This window comes from Xenopus tropicalis, chromosome 5, assembly GCF_000004195.4.
Source record: "Xenopus tropicalis strain Nigerian chromosome 5, UCB_Xtro_10.0, whole genome shotgun sequence".
In the NCBI taxonomy this organism is placed as follows: domain Eukaryota; kingdom Metazoa; phylum Chordata; class Amphibia; order Anura; family Pipidae; genus Xenopus; species Xenopus tropicalis.
Genome location: NC_030681.2, coordinates 140,221,017 through 140,237,631, shown reverse-complemented (window position 1 = coordinate 140,237,631; position 16,615 = coordinate 140,221,017). Strand labels below are relative to the sequence as shown.

The 16,615-nt window shown below is 40.1% G+C and overlaps 1 protein-coding gene across 1 annotated transcript in view; it reads left to right on the top strand.

The window, feature by feature from the left end:
* nbas (NBAS subunit of NRZ tethering complex) overlaps nt 1–16,615 on the top strand; it is a 425,480-nt gene that overhangs the window by 393,376 nt on the left and 15,489 nt on the right. Inside the window, exon 51 of the mRNA XM_002941372.4 lies at nt 15,633–15,761. Within this exon, the coding sequence (XP_002941418.3) occupies nt 15,633–15,761 (129 nt within the window). The remainder of the gene's footprint in view (nt 1–15,632; nt 15,762–16,615) is intronic.

The following is a 16,615-nucleotide window of genomic DNA, read 5'->3' as shown; positions in this document are numbered from 1 at the left end:
TATATATTTTTTTGTGTTTCAGGCAGATGTAGGGTCACATGATTGGAACATGGCAGATAGGTCCATGTTACATAGGGTTGAAAAAAGACCAGAGTCCATCAAGTTCAACCCATCCAAGTAAATCCAGCACCCACAACCCACACCTACCAATCTATACGCTCACATACATAAACTATATATACAACCACTAATACTAACTGTAGATATAAGTATCACAATAGCCTTGGATACTATGCTTGTTCAAGAACTCAAGCAACAATTGTGGCTGCACCTTTTTCAAAATAAAAGACAAATAGCTTTTCCCAGCCCCATTCTCTCTTTCTTTCATTGATATAATTGTTGATTTTTCATTATCCCTTATCATACATTAGTGATTTCATGGGAATGCTGTAATTATACCACTGAGGAATCGGCCAAGCAGGTATTGTATTTACAGAGCATTACAGCAGTATTTCCATTAGTAGTACTGTATGTGCCTCAATGAATAGACGGGTTTCCTTGAAAATTCATTTGCACCTCTTACATTTGTAACTTTTCCAAAGTGTCTTAATCATAGCATATACTTTTTTAAAATCTTTAATCTTTTAGCCTTTGTGGAACCATAGAGATAATGGTGGCTAATTGTTCATAGCAAATAAATAATTGTGCAAATGAATTGCTTGCTTAACCTTGTACATTAGTGCTTCCATTGCACATAGTCAGGGTCGGACTGGGCCGCCAGGGCACTAGAAAAAAACCTGGTGGGCCCAGCGGCCCAGACCCGATCTCCGCAGGGCGCTTCACCGAGCCGCTGGTCTCCCTCCCCCGACACGCTGAGGGTAAGTTAAATTACGTGCTCTTAGTGGAAGGGGTTGGATGGGTAGTGGGGGCCCCTGCAGGGGGTGTGAGGTGCAGGGGCCCCTGAGGCAATAGCCCGGTGGGCCCTGCACAAAGTAATGTGAATGTGGTGCAAGGCGCATCCCAATAACACCAAAGTGGTCATTCATGATATTCCTTCCTCTATAAGTGGAATTTGAGTGCAGCTTATACCCAGTGCAAGATACAAGGTGCAGTTTGGGTACAACCCTGTTCTGTATTTAATGCCTGCCATAGGACAAATGGTAAGGATAGGGCCCAGCTGCTGCGTCCTGGATCCTCAGGTCTCCCTTATTTGCACATCTGAATGACTCGCAAGATAGGGGTAGGGATAACGAATGCCTACATGAATACAGAGCTGCCACAGCTCTACAACACTGTGGTCTTATACTGAGCCTTTACCATGCAGTGGTATCAGAAAAAAAGATATATTCAAGCAACTTTAACAATCCAACATTTGGCCACTCTGCCCATTAACTATAACATGGTTACATTTATAAGACATAATGCCAGTCAATTTGCTGCAGATCCAGCGGTATCCAGGACTTCATTGAAGCGTTTACCCCAAATCTCAACCTCTCTGACTGAGACTCTATGGTAAACACAATAGCAATTTCAGATAGAGCAGAGTTGCCCAACTGGATGTGGCCTCCTCAGAGATGTTTATGGCTCTCAGCATATCAAAGACTTTTAGAATGATATGATATTGTTGTATAATTTGTTTGTTCCATGATATGTGACATAGTGGACACTTGGCCCACGTCTATCATTTTGGATAGGACTGAAGTATAGGAGAGGAGTATATAGATCTTGCCATTACCCTTTCTATTTATGGATAGCAAAACAGAATTTACAAATGCGTTACTACCAGGAAAGTTTATCTCCCTGAGTACATTAAATTAATAATGATAGTCTCTTTTCCCGATTTATAGAATTCCCGATTCCCGATTTATAGAATTAAAAAAAGTAGGATTAAACACAAAAAAAGAAGAATTGTATAGCTAGGCCTATTGAAAACTTATCATTTGGGAGCTCTTTGGATAACAGGTTTACAAATAATAGATCCCATACCGTTAGCATCAAACTATTCCAATAAGTAAAAAGAAGTTACTTTCAGGGTATGTTCATTACAGGCAATTTCAAGGTTATGCATTTGAGGAACAAAAAATTTGCAAGCAATTTATATTCTTAGTTTGACAATATTAGATGAGTCCTTAAGGAATAAGGATTAATGGTTTATTGTGAGTAACAGATGTTGCTGCAGAACGTGGTGTCAGTCATTGTCTGCAGATCTTATATCTTCTATATTTTATGTTGTATAAAATGAGCCATAGCCTCAAGGAACAAAAATATAATCCGGTCTCGAAATAAATCTTTCGTAAGCCCTCATCAACGTCTACCGGTGAATATTTGCCAGGAACATCATAAGAAGGGTGTAGTATTTTAGATTGAGAAACGACACGTCCGTCGAGGTTTACTCTTCAGCAAACCTATAAATCTGTAGAGGGGCGCAACAAAATTTAGATAGGGAATGGAGTGGGCTAGTAATGCGTGTATTGTAGAGGCTACAATGAAGGCTACAGTGGGCTAGTAATGCGTGTATTGTAGAGGCTACAATGAAGGCTACAGTGGGCTAGTAATGCATGTATTGTAGAGGCTACAATGAAGGCTACAGTGGGCTAGTAATGCGTGTATTGTAGAGGCTACAATGAAGGCTACAGTGGGCTAGTAATGCGTGTATTGTAGAGGCTACAATGAAGGCTAAAGTGGGCTAGTAATGCATGTATTGTAGAGGCTACAATGAAGGCTACAGTGGGCTAGTAATGCGTGTATTGTAGAGGCTACAATGAAGGCTACAGTGGGCTAGGAATGCGTGTATTGTAGAGGCTACAGTGGGCCAGTAATGCATGTATTGTAGAGGCTACAATGAAGGCTACAGTGGGCTAGTAATGCGTGTATTGTAGAGGCTACAATGGGCTAGTAATGCGTGTATTGTAGAGGCTACAATGAAGGCTACAGTGGGCTAGTAATGCGTGTATTGTAGAGGCTACAATGAAGGCTACAGTGGGCTAGTAATGCATTTATTGTAGAGGCTACAGTGGGCCAGTAATGCGTGTATTGTAGAGGCTACAATGAAGGCTACAGTGGGCTAGTAATGCGTGTATTGTAGAGGCTACAGTGGGCCAGTAATGCGTGTATTGTAGAGGCTACAATGAAGGCTACAGTGGGCTAGTAATGCGTGTATTGTAGAGGCTACAATGAAGGCTACAGTGGGCTAGTAATGCGTGTATTGTAGAGGCTACAATGAAGGCTAAAGTGGGCTAGTAATGCGTGTATTGTAGAGGCTACAATGAAGGCTACAGTGGGCTAGTAATGCGTGTATTGTAGAGGCTACAATGAAGGCTACAGTGGGCTAGGAATGCGTGTATTGTAGAGGCTACAGTGGGCCAGTAATGCGTGTATTGTAGAGGCTACAATGAAGGCTACAGTGGGCTAGTAATGCGTGTATTGTAGAGGCTACAGTGGGCCAGTAATGCATGTATTGTAGAGGCTACAATGAAGGCTACAGTGGGCTAGTAATGCGTGTATTGTAGAGGCTACAATGAAGGCTACAGTGGGCTAGTAATGCGTGTATTGTAGAGGCTACAGTGGGCCAGTAATGCGTGTATTATAGAGGCTACAATGAAGGCTACAGTGGGCTAGTAATGCGTGTATTGTAGAAGCTACAGTGGGCCAGAAATGCGTGTATTATAGAGGCTACAATGAAGGCTACAGCGGGCTAGTAATGCGTGTATTGTAGAGGCTACAGTGGGCCAGTAATGCGTGTATTATAGAGGCTACAATGAAGGCTACAGCGGGCTAGTAATGCGTGTATTGTAGAGGCTACAATGAAGGCTAAAGTGGGCTAGTAATGCGTGTATTGTAGAGGCTACAATGAAGGCTACAGTGGGCTTGTAATGCGTGTATTGTAGAGGCTACAATGAAGGCTACAGTGGGCTAGTAATGCGTGTATTGTAGAGGCTACAATGAAGGCTACAGTGGGCTAGTAATGCATGTATTGTAGAGGCTACAATGAAGGCTACAGTGGGCCAGTAATGCATGTATTGTAGAGGCTACAATGAAGGCTACAGTGGGCTAGTAATGCGTGTATTGTAGAGGCTACAATGAAGGCTACAGTGGGCTAGTAATGCATGTATTGTAGAGGCTACAATGAAGGCTACAGTGGGCTAGTAATGCGTGTATTGTAGAGGCTACAATGAAGGCTACAGTGGGCCAGTAATGCATGTATTGTAGAGGCTACAATGAAGGCTACAGTGGGCTAGTAATGCGTGTATTGTAGAGGCTACAATGAAGGCTACAGTGGGCTAGTAATGCATGTATTGTAGAGGCTACAATGAAGGCTACAGTGGGCTAGTAATGCATGTATTGTAGAGGCTACAATGAAGAAAAAGACCCATGCACTAGAAAGAGCAAGTGGTTTGTGAGCATCTACTTACATGTGTGCCCAGAGACTGGAGCTGGAAGTGTATCTCCTGCAATACCTCTAGCTCCACCATCAAGCAGGAGTCCTGTCAGGGGCTGGTCCAAGTGGGCAGAAGTGTTCAGTAGCCAGGTGGGTATGTAGGAAACCCACGATTAACGACAGAAACCCTAGTTAGAGTAGCCATTAACAAATAAGTCACCATAACATCCCAATAAAGCTTAAACTACTCAAGGAACCTACATACAGCCCAATGTAATAAAGTAGAAAAAGTATTTATTGAGAAACCACCTCTGAACTATCCTTATGCGTTCTGGGCTACACGCACACATTCATCTATAACTAAGTTGCACGATATGCATAAGGCTATTGTACAGATGGTTTCTCAATAAATACTTCTTCTTTTTTTTATTTAGCCTGTATGTGGCTTCCTTGAGTGTCCCATTGAGTGTACGGATATCCTCTCCCCTAGCTGAGGTTTTGGGGCTGGTTCACCTGGACCTTTAACATAATTTGGTGAGCTGTCAAATTTTTGAGCCATTCTAGTTTTGTTATTGCCCATGTCATTCATAAAACCCAGAATGCATCATTTCTAATTTACATTAAGCACCAATCATAAACATTATAGACATTCAGGGCTTCAATAGCTTTACGGAGCAGCAACACTAGTTTTTCATGTACAGGTAAGGGACCTGTATTCTGGATAAGGGATCTTTCTGTAATTTGGATCTCCATAACTTGAGTCTACTAAAAAAATCAGTTAAATATTAAATAAACCAAATAGGATTGTTCTGCCCCCAATAAGGGGTAATTATATCTTAGTTGGGATCAAGTACAGGTACTGTTTTATTATTACAGAGAAAAGGGAATCATTTAACCATGAAATAAACCCAATAGGGCTGTTCTGCCCCCAATAAGGGGTAATTATATCTTAGTTGGGATCAAGTACAGGTACTGTTTTATTATTACAGAGAAAAGGGAATCATTTAACCATGAAATAAACCCAATAGGGCTGTTCTGCCCCAATAAGGGGTAATTATATCTTAGTTGGGATCAAGTACAGCTACTGTTTTATTATTACAGAGAAAAGGGAATCATTTAACCATTAAATAAACCCAATAGGGCTGTTCTGCCCCCAATAAGGGGTAATTATATCTTAGTTGGGATCAAGTACAGGTACTGTTTTATTATTACAGAGAAGAGGGAATCATTTAACCATGAAATAAACCCAATAGGGTTGTTCTGCCCCCAATAAGGGGTAATTATATCTTAGTTGGGATCAAGTACAGGTACTGTTTTATTATTACAGAGAAAAGGGAATCATTTAACCATTAAATAAACCCAATAGGGCTGTTCTGCCCCCAATAAGGATTAATTATATCTTAGTTGGGATCAAGTACAGGTACTGTTTTATTATTACAGAGAAAAGGGAATCATTTAACCATGAAATAAACCCAATAGGACTGTTCTGCCCCCAATAAGGGGTAATTATATCTTAGTTGGGATCAAGTAAAGGTACTGTTTTATTATTACAGAGAAAAAGGAAATCATTTTTAAAAATTAGAATTATCTTCTTATAATGGAGTCTCTGGGACATGGCCTTTCTGTAATTCGGAACTTTCTGGATAACGGGTTTCCGGATAAGGGTTTCCATACCTGTACCTAATTACTTCGCTATTTGTTGAAAAAATTCTTACTTCTCCTTGATCGACCCTGTAAAAGTCATGCACTGTAACCTCTATTTAGTGAAATAGTCCCCTTGTCGCCATCCACTTCTACCAAATAATTAAAATAAAGTTCATCCATATCTAGGAATAGTACAGCTTGTCCATTACACATGAGTAAGGAATTTCCAAGCCTTACTGACCTTTCAAACCTCGTCCTCCATCCTCGCTATAGACAAAGCTTTGGCCTTATTCCCCTTCCCGTTAATGAGAATACGGGACATTATGTATAAGATTTGCTTTGCCCTTTTATCCCTGCTTAGTGGTGCTTTGCATGGGGAATTGCATTGTGCTGGAAGTTTTTATTGTGCTTGAAATGGTTCCCCTCATTGCTCAAACTCCAGGCAGCGCGGATGTATTTTATCCAAATGTAACCTTGGTGCTCAGTGAAGAGTAGACTATCAATGACTTATTGTACAATGGGCTTTCTCTTTGCCTGGAGCTAATGTACAGTGTTTAATGAAATACTCATATGAAGCTATAAAAGTGTAGTTATAAAATGGAGGAGCTTTGTTAACACAAAGGTTTTTATTTTTTAATTTTGGAAAGTTATAACGGATTTTATGCTTTTATATTTCCTGGTAACCTGATCCTATGTCTAGTTGTGATTCTGTCTCAGTCTCACCTTACACACTCCATATGTAATAAAAGGCACAGAGGTTGCCGACGGAAATTAACCCAACACAAGATGTTTGCTTTTAGAAAAGAGACCAGTATATGCTACCTGCTGATTGGCCATTATCACTGATTGATTACTGACTAGGTATCATAGGATTCACGATGCACACAAACAAGCCAAGGCACACATACATGCTAGGCCCCATCAGCCAATGAATGGGCAGAGTTCTGCCTTTTACTCCCACACTACTTCCTGTGACAGTTAGAGCTGCATTATTTCCTGTCAGCTGATCTCTGAGGGAACACACAGCCCATCACTAAATGGCGGCTCAAGGGAAAGGATGTAAAAGGGCAATATTTACTGATATATATTCCAGTTTGGTAAGATTCTTTAATGCTATAAACTATCTGTTGGTTATTTATTCATTCTGGGGGTATAGTTTTCTTTTAAATGGGCAATGACCTTTTATAGCAATGGCTACTGGGACTTCTGTGTTATTGTCCTAGAGATCAATGGAGTGTGATTTTTGGCCTACCGAAAAAAAACAACATTGGCAAAACAGTTGGAATCTCCCATTGTGTTATTACCCTTGATAACGTAGCAATGTCATCCTCAAGACTGAATTTCCTTAATATGAGATCTTTCCATTAAAAATGGCAGATTTTATGGTTCTACAGCCTTCTGAACCCCCATTTCCTCCTCAATAAGGAGATGTAGGAAGTTGGACTTCTAAATTTCTGTAGGGGACCTGTAGGGGCCAGGGAGTGTGGGCATATGTGCTACTATAAATGTACCTATTTTATCTAAAGAATGTACAGGTATCGGACCCCTTATCCGGAAACCCGTTATCCAGAAAGCTCCGAATTACGGAAAGCCAGTCTCCCATAGACTCCATTTTAATCAAATAATTCAGAATTTTAAAACTGATTTCCTTTTTCTATGTGGAAATAAAACAGTACCTTGTAATTGATCCCAACTAAGATATATATAATCCTTATTGGATGCAAAACAATCCTATTGGGTTTAATTAATGTTTTATTGATTTTTTAGTAGACTTAAGGTATTGAGATCCAAATTACGGAAAGACCCCTTATCCGGAATACCCTTGGTCCTGAGCATTCTGGATAATGGGTCCTATACCTGTATTTCCCAGGGAAAATGGATCCCGGTGATGACTTGAATTTAACCCACTGTAGCCTTTGTTTGGTATCACGAGGTATCCAGCAACCTAAATAGCCTGCTATTGCCCCTATGGGAATCCCATCAGCACAAGTGACTTTTTATTTCATTTTTATCCCAAAACCTAATGCACATTTGTCAGTAGTTAAAAACAAACTCACATTTTTGTTCAATTTCCACAGGCAGAAGTGGTAGGATTAAGGGAATTTTCAAGCCGTACTTTTACCATTTAAAAATACATTGAAATATATGTCATTGCAGATATAAATTAACAATAAATAAGACAGTTTTCAATTGTAAATAACAATAACAAACATTAAATGGCAGCATTCATTTAAATACAGTCACATCCACCATGCAGCCTTGGATACAGTTTCTGGCAATGAGGATTTACTAATCCCTGCGTCAATAGATCTTGCGTAGCCCTCAGTAATTTGAATTCCCACAGAAACTGTCCCACTAAGGGAACACTGTGTAAAGGTTTCTTTATTTATCTGGCTACCTGCTTGGCTTGGCAAGTGTCTGTCATTAGCAAGCTATATACATGCAGTCTGTGTGTGCACAAAAACCTAATAGAATTAATAACGTCCCTCAATGGAAAACTATATGCTAAAGTGCCTCCGTTTACTATTCCCCATCCCCTGGCTAATATCCTTGCTCGTTTCCCTTCCTAATCTATAATAAAGCATCTGAATAGTGGGGAACATGATCCCCCTACTGCAAAATATAAATAGGAGCTGATCCTTTATCTGATCATTATCCATTCCCTCTGTTTATGTGTTTGTGTGTAGATGGATTAAATATTGCTCTTAACTGAATAAATAGTTGTAACCCCTTCTTGGCTGTAACCAAGTCAACAGCACGGCTAGATAGGTTTAGAGCATGGGGTACACACGACTCAATCCTTCAGGAGGGGCCTTCGCTATGTGGAAGGGACCAGACGGTGTAGTTCAACTACAACCCACTGTAGCTGTGTGCAGTGCAGAATAACAAATGGGTGCCAGAAGGTTTTTGCATTTTAACAACAGAATCGGTTTATTGTCAAAGACAATCAATAGGCAGGATACTCACATAAAGCAGTTAGAATAGAAATACTCTGAGGACAGCACAGAGAGGGTGCAGGGTCAGTGCCACCTGGTGCCACCAGTGCCACCTGGTGCCACCTGGTCAGTTGCTCACTCTCTGGAACAGTCAGATTGGATACCACACTCCTCAGGTTGAACACCTCTAGCCCTTAGGGTCCCACAGCAACTCTGGATCAGGGTTCACATACTACCTGCCTCCTATGTTTAAACTGTGGCCCTGCGCTAAGGCAACAGTGCCTGTATGGAAGGGTACTTCCAACTACTATCCTTGGTGGAGCCGAACTGTTCTAGCTTCCTTCTCTCTCTATCTCACTTTCCTAGATAGTGCTTGACACAACTTACTATCTAACTGGTCCTCATTCACAGGGGCCCTGTCCCCGACTTATCTAGAGTATAGGCAGACTCTAGGGTGAAAGGCTTTACTGGGGCCCTGTTGATCCCAGGCTCAGTGAAACTTCCACCTGGGCATCAGCAGATGCAGCCAAAGAGGAAGCCACACCCTCCTGCTAAACACTATATGAGTTTGCAAGAGGTGTGGTCAACCCATATAACCAATAAGCATAAGGTGAACTCTAAACTGATACATGGGTGTTTGCCCAGTAACAGCACAGACTAATGAAATGAAAGGGCTTACAGCCATAGAAACTAGTTAACCCTATGGATCCCTACATAGTTACAAAAAAAAAAAATCCGTACTGTTGGCTTATTAGTAATGAGCAGTTTGGGAACATAAATAGAACCCATTTCCCACCCCACGTTAACTCCTACAGCCAAATTCTGATCTGCTGATGGTGCAGCCATTTTTTTTTTGTGATTTCACAAAAGGTCAGGGAGATTCCAAAAATATCAATGGCTTAGAGAAAGGGTCCGTTTTACAGTTTGTTCCAGTGCTTGGTGCAATAACATGAATTTTTGTCAAACATAACCTTAAAATGCCCCAGAAACCCCACAGAATCGTTTGAGAAATGGTGAATATGGGAAGCAGTAGATGAAATGGTGAATATGGGAAGCAGTAGATGAAATGGTGAATATGGGAAGCAGTAGATGAAATGGTGAATATGGGAAGCAGTAGATGAAATGGTGAATATGGGAAGCAGTAGATGAAATGGTGAATATGGGAAGCAGTAGATGAAATGGTGAATATGGGAAGCAGTAGATGAAATGGTGAATATGGGAAGCAGTAGATGAAATGGTGAATATGGGAAGCAGTAGATGAAATGGTGAATATGGGAAGCAGTAGATGAAATGGTGAATATGGGAAGCAGTAGATGAAATGGTGAATATGGGAAGCAGTAGATGACAGACAGCAAAGCTTGTGCGGCTCTGCCATGTTGCTATAAATTCTCAGTACCCAGGAGTCATTAGCATGCATCTCATAAGCAAACACTGTTATACTGTATTTACATAAAATATCCATCTCACCAGCTGTATGCTATTCTGTTTAACCTGTCACCCAAACTGTTTGTCTTCTCTTCATCTTCTTGCCATGGTTTTTCTTCAAATAATCAACCTGAAAGATCATTTACTAACATATACAGGTATGGGAGCCCTTTTTCGGAAACCCATTATCCAGAAAGTTCCAAATTACAGAAAGGCCGTCTCCCATAGACTCCATTATAAGCCAATAATTCTAATTTTTAAAAATGATTCCCTTTTCTCTGTAATAATAAAACAGTACCTGTATTTGATCCCAACTAAGATATAATTACCCCTTATTGGGGGCAGAACAGCCCTATTGGGTTTATTTAATGGTTAAATGATTCCCTTTTCTCTGTAATAATAAAACAGTACCTGTATTTTATCCCAACTAAGATATAATTACCCCTTATTGGGGGCAGAACAGCCCTATTGGGTTTATTTCATGGTTAAATGATTCCCTTTTCTCTGTAATAATAAAACAGTACCTTGTACTTGATCCCAACTAAGATATAATTACCCCTTATTGGGGGCAGAACAGCCTATTGGGTTTATTTAATGGTTAAATGATTCCCTTTTCTCTTTAATAATAAAACAGTACCTGTACTTGATCCCAACTAAGATATAATTACCCCTTATTGGGGGCAGAACAGCCCTATTGGGTTTATTTAATGGTTAAATGATTCCCTTTTCTCTGTAATAATAAAACAGTACCTGTATTTTATCCCAACTAAGATATAATTACCCCTTATTGGGGGCAGAACAGCCCTATTGGGTTTATTTCATGGTTAAATGATTCCCTTTTCTCTGTAATAATAAAACAGTACCTTGTACTTGATCCCAACTAAGATATAATTACCCCTTATTGGGGGCAGAACAGCCTATTGGGTTTATTTAATGGTTAAATGATTCCCTTTTCTCTTTAATAATAAAACAGTACCTGTACTTGATCCCAACTAAGATATAATTACCCCTTATTGGGGCAGAACAGCCCTATTGGGTTTATTTCATGATTAAATGATTCCCTTTTCTCTGTAATAATAAAACAGTACCTGTACTTGATCCCAACTAAGATATAATTACCCCTTATTGGGGGCAGAACAGCCTATTGGGTTTATTTAATGGTTAAATGATTCCCTTTTCTCTGTAATAATAAAACAGTACCTGTACTTGATCCCAACTAAGATATAATTACCCCTTATTGGGGGCAGAACAGCCCTATTGGGTTTATTCAATATTTAAATGATTTTTAGCAGACTTAAGTTATGGAGATCCAAATTACAGAAAGATCCAGCAAACCCCAAGTCCCAGGCATTCTGGATGACAGGTCCCATACCTGTAATCTAAATTGCACCATTGCAGTTGCCCAACCAAGTGGTAATTTATGACCACAAGTGCAGTTGCCCCATTGATTAAAGGTAATTGCGTCAAAACTCCCTCTTGCCCTCCCGTGTAGTTGCACTCAGCCTTCCTGCCATGTCCTCCCTGTATCTCATTCGGAATTGAGTGCAGTTGCACCTCGGGGTTCCCTGAGCCAATGGGTGCATCACAGTTGTGCCTAAACAACAGGACACAAACATCACGCACAGGCCGAATGCTGGAAATGACACCAAATAGTATTCTGTGCAATTGTATCTGATTTGAGACTAACTGCATTAATTGTGGTGCATTGGGCGCAATTGTGTCTCCAATACGATCTTTGCTTTCCTTTTCTAGCTTGTAGGCTGTTAAAAGCTAATGGCTGATTGATTAGAACAGGGCCCTTCCATCCTTTTTCTATTAACACCTTGTTTATGTTTAATTATTGCTTCCCTTATGGGGTCCATCCAACCAGCTCTGTTATATGAAACAAGCATTTTGAAAGGCATATCTGGGGTAATGTAATAAAGGCACACATTTTACTCATGGGTTAGTAAGTCATAGCAACCAATCAGCATTTACTATTCACCTGTTTGAAAGTGATAATTCACTGAGTTGCTGTGGATTACTAGGCTGGGTGAATACTTGTCACACTGATTGCATTTGCCCTGTTGAGTTCATTATTGGAGTTTACTTGTACGGAGTTTCCTTCCGCTGCCCTAATTTGCAACGAGGGGTCTTTCTGTAGATTTGAAAAGAATCCCAGTGTTGTATTTCCCACGAAAAGTCTCAGGGGTAAAGCTCCTCATGTAATGTTATCCTTAGAAAACTGGTATGTGGGACACCACTTTTTCATTTGGGGGTTTCTGGTGGTTGCCAGTAAGAAATGTTATGCTTATGGTTAAAGGGAAACTGACTATTAAGAGAATGTAGACTTCCATATTGTCAAATATAAGTACTTGTGAGCCAACAGACAATGTTCCTTGGGTAACAATAAAAAGCCCTTGGGTCACTTGAATTTAAACTAGAAAGGGAAGTTTGAGAACAAACTTCATGTTGGTTTGAAAAAAGTCACTGAATGAAATCTGTTGTTGGCCCCTCCCACTTTGGGGTCATCCAACAAATGTCCCTGTTTCATTCGGGGTGACCTCATGATTATATTATTCAAGTTTGGGGGGTGTAGCTTCAAAGCTGTAAGTGTGGCAGCAGTTTAAAAATCTTCCCTGTCAAAGTCAATGGGAAAATTGGGGTGTTTGGGGCGGCGCCACAAAAATAAGATAAGTACACATATATGCTAAAAAGCCTTACGCGTTTCGTACCTTGGTCAGTACTTAATCAATAAAACCACTTTGATCTTACTTAATACTTGAGCGGCAATTCAACTTTATTGGAACTCCGGAGTGCCTGCCTATCTCTAAAGAATCGATTCCTAATTGGCTCCCTGTGCTGAGGGTCTGGGGCATGAGCACCCGGACCATCCATTTACAATGGGTAAGCAACCCTCTACTTGTTATGCCTAGAACTATATGCCCTTTGTAAATATTGTTGTACCACTTAAACTGTAGGAAGAGTAGCGTTTAGAAAATGGTGGGCGCTAAGAATTAGAAAAACGAGAGTAAGAAGCGGAAGAATCAGCAGAAGTGGAAGAACAGTATATTATATATATATATATTTCAACCCAACATAATGATAACAATGTAAAAGTGTACTGAGGTGCTTGCTATAGAGCTTGGATTAACAAGCAACGTGGCTCAATAGAAATATAAAATATAATTTTATGAAAACTATATACCTAAAATAAAGTGGTATAGCCTATAGTCATTTTGTTTTTGTGATACTCACACCTACTGTGTATAAACCAAGGGTGTTAATATAAATTTGGTCTTCATTTTGCTGCTACTAAATAACAGCCGCTACCCTTCTTGTAAAACTTTCCATTAGACATTGAAACATTGTTGGTAGGAGTTTGGATTTTGGAGTTGGGGTCCAAAGGTGGCCATACGCAGCCAGGTTTCAGCTTCCGATTTGGTTCCATTTATTTGCTATGTATAAGGCCCTTCAACAGGCCTGTCTAAACGATATCTGGCTGAAAATTGGGCAGATATGATGAATGTAATTATGTTAAGATTTGCTTTCAATGGGGCCAGGGGTCCTCACCTAAACCATGAAAACAGCCCAAGGTCATTATTCTTCCTCCACCGAGCCTTACACTTGTTAGTGCTTGTAACTGACTCCAGGGAATGTTTAATGTGTGTAATAGCAGCAACCATTGCGCCACACGAGATAGTGCTAGCTATTGTGCGTGTTGTGTTTAGCCTTGTATGTGTCTGCTCGCCCACACAAACCCATTTAGTTGTTTGCATCCAGAGACAGTTTGCAAATCAGCAGCAACTACTGAGTACATCTGGTTGTATGGCCTACGACTTTGATACTGAACTGTTGTTTCTTCTAGCCATTTCCATTTCACCATCACTTGACTTACAATTGTCTGGGTGGCTATAGCATAGCAGAAAGGTGATAAATAGACCTGTGAAAAAGTTGGCAACCTATGATGGTGCCATATTGGTTCTCACAGAGTTCTTTCTTTTCTACTGCCATTATTACATAGTAACAGAGTATCATAGTAAGTTAGTTTGCATAAAAGACACATGTCCATCACGTTCAACCATAATGCCTATATATAACCTGCCTAACTACTAGTTGATCCAGAGGAAGGCAAAAACCTGAATCTGAAGCCTCTCTAATTTGCCGCAGAGGGGAAAAAAATCCTTCCTGACTCCAAGATGGCAATCGGACCAGTCCCTGGCTCCCTGGCTATTGCCCATAACCCTGTATTTCCCAAGTCATTAAAATGTCACCCAACCCCTTCTTAAAGCTATCTAATGTATCAGCCAGTACGACTGGTTCAGGGAGGGAATTTCCAAAACAACAAATCTCACTGTAGCAAACCCTTTCTGAATATTCTGATTCCTTCTAATCAGAATGGGTGCCTTTGTGTCTGCTGGAAGGACCTACTGGTAAATGAAGCATTAGAGAGATTATTATAATATATATATATATTATTATTATATCCCCTTATATTTTTATACATAGAAGTATTTATTTCTGGGCCTTAGATGGCTGTGTGTTTTATTATAATAACCAATTCCACTAATTAGAAGGGTCGTACAGGTAAGATTGGCTATAGACTGCACTTTAATCCAAAACTTTTGCATTTCCCAATTTTAAAATTGCTTTTGTTGTTCACTGTTCCCGTGTTCAAATTCCATATTCTGTATTGGAAATCAGTTTTCCATCGAGGGCTTAGCCCATAATACCTGTTATTTTGTGGCAGGAAAACATGTAAGCCTCCAATTCTGAATGGCCTCCCTCCCGTCGGTATAACGAGTCTGAGCACAGGAGGCGGCTAATCAGAATTAGAATGTACAACTCACTTGCTATAGCCGCCGCCGCTGTACTATTCAAAGTAGAAATTTGTTTCAAAGTCAACACTTTTTCATCCTTTTTATGGTTCCTGCGCGGACACAGCCCGGCCGTCTCTTGATGCCATAAATAGCACATTTAATTGCTCCCTCCATCTTTGCAGCAGACACTTTACAGCCCGTGTGAAAAGGAGAGATACATGTAATATTGCTTCATTAGGAAACCAAATTGTCTCAAGTCTGCGGTGTATGTGCTAATAAGGCTCGGCTGTAGGACCGGCAGGTTTCTCCCATCGCTTCCATCAACATACATGTGCCTATTTCTCTTTCATTTACTATTTCTGCCATAATGCTTGTGTTATTTATCAAACATTAGTAGTAAAATTGAAGAAAATGTAATTACTGTTTCCTCACACACTGTTATCTGTTTCCCTTGCTCTATCTGAGTTCCCTTAGTAATGTTGCCAACATGTGTTGTTTATCTCTGTGCAGTGCATAAGGGGGATATGTACGCTGCTGCTAGACCACACAGTCCTGCTGTCTCCACTGAAACTTCTACTGGAGAGCAATGAGAAAGATCTTCATATTAAGGCACTGGAGCTCCTATCTGCAGTCAATAAGGTATGGATTGCCAAATTACAGACTCCATTGCGCGGGATAATAATGTACATTGCTCCATTGGCTTATTGTATTTTATAAGTTAACATTTGAACAAGACTGAAACTTTCTTCCCAAGTAGGCATTGATGTCCCAGCTATTCTATTTTACTCTTACTTTTAAATAACAGTGTTAATTAACTTGATACTTGTTTATCATTGGATATTCTTAATTATTCAGTAGGGGGATAGATGCACAGTAAATAGCAAAACCCTACTTTTAGATGGTACTACCATAGGCCTTGGAAGGGTAGGGAACCCAGGCACAATGAACGGATGAACACTGATCAAAGACTTTTGGGGAGGGTCTACTTTATTTTTGGGGTTCTTTGCAAGGCACTTTTGCAGGTCGTGAGACAAAGCATTATAAGTGGACACGGGTAGAAATAATATAAATGCTAGTTATACACTAAATTGTAGTATGTTGAGGGCTTTTTTTTATTGAGGAGGATTTAGGGTTTTTTTGTGGATAACAAGCTGTGTAATTCCAGGCAGTGTCATTCTGTGGCTACTAAAGCAAACAAAGTGCTGTCTTGTGTAAAAAAGGGCATTGACTCAAGGGATGAGAACATAATTTTGCCCCTTTATAGGTCCCTGGTAAGGCCTCACCTTGAGTATGCAGTGCAGTTTTGGGCTCCAGTCCTTAAGAAGGATATTAATGAGCTGGAGAAAGACATTTAACTAAACTGATAATAGAAATGGAACAATGAAACAATTACAAAAGATTATCTAGGTTGGGGATGTTTTCTCTGGGGAAAAACTATTTACAAGTTTATTAAAGATTGTAATAGACAGATAGGTGGGATATTTTTTACATAT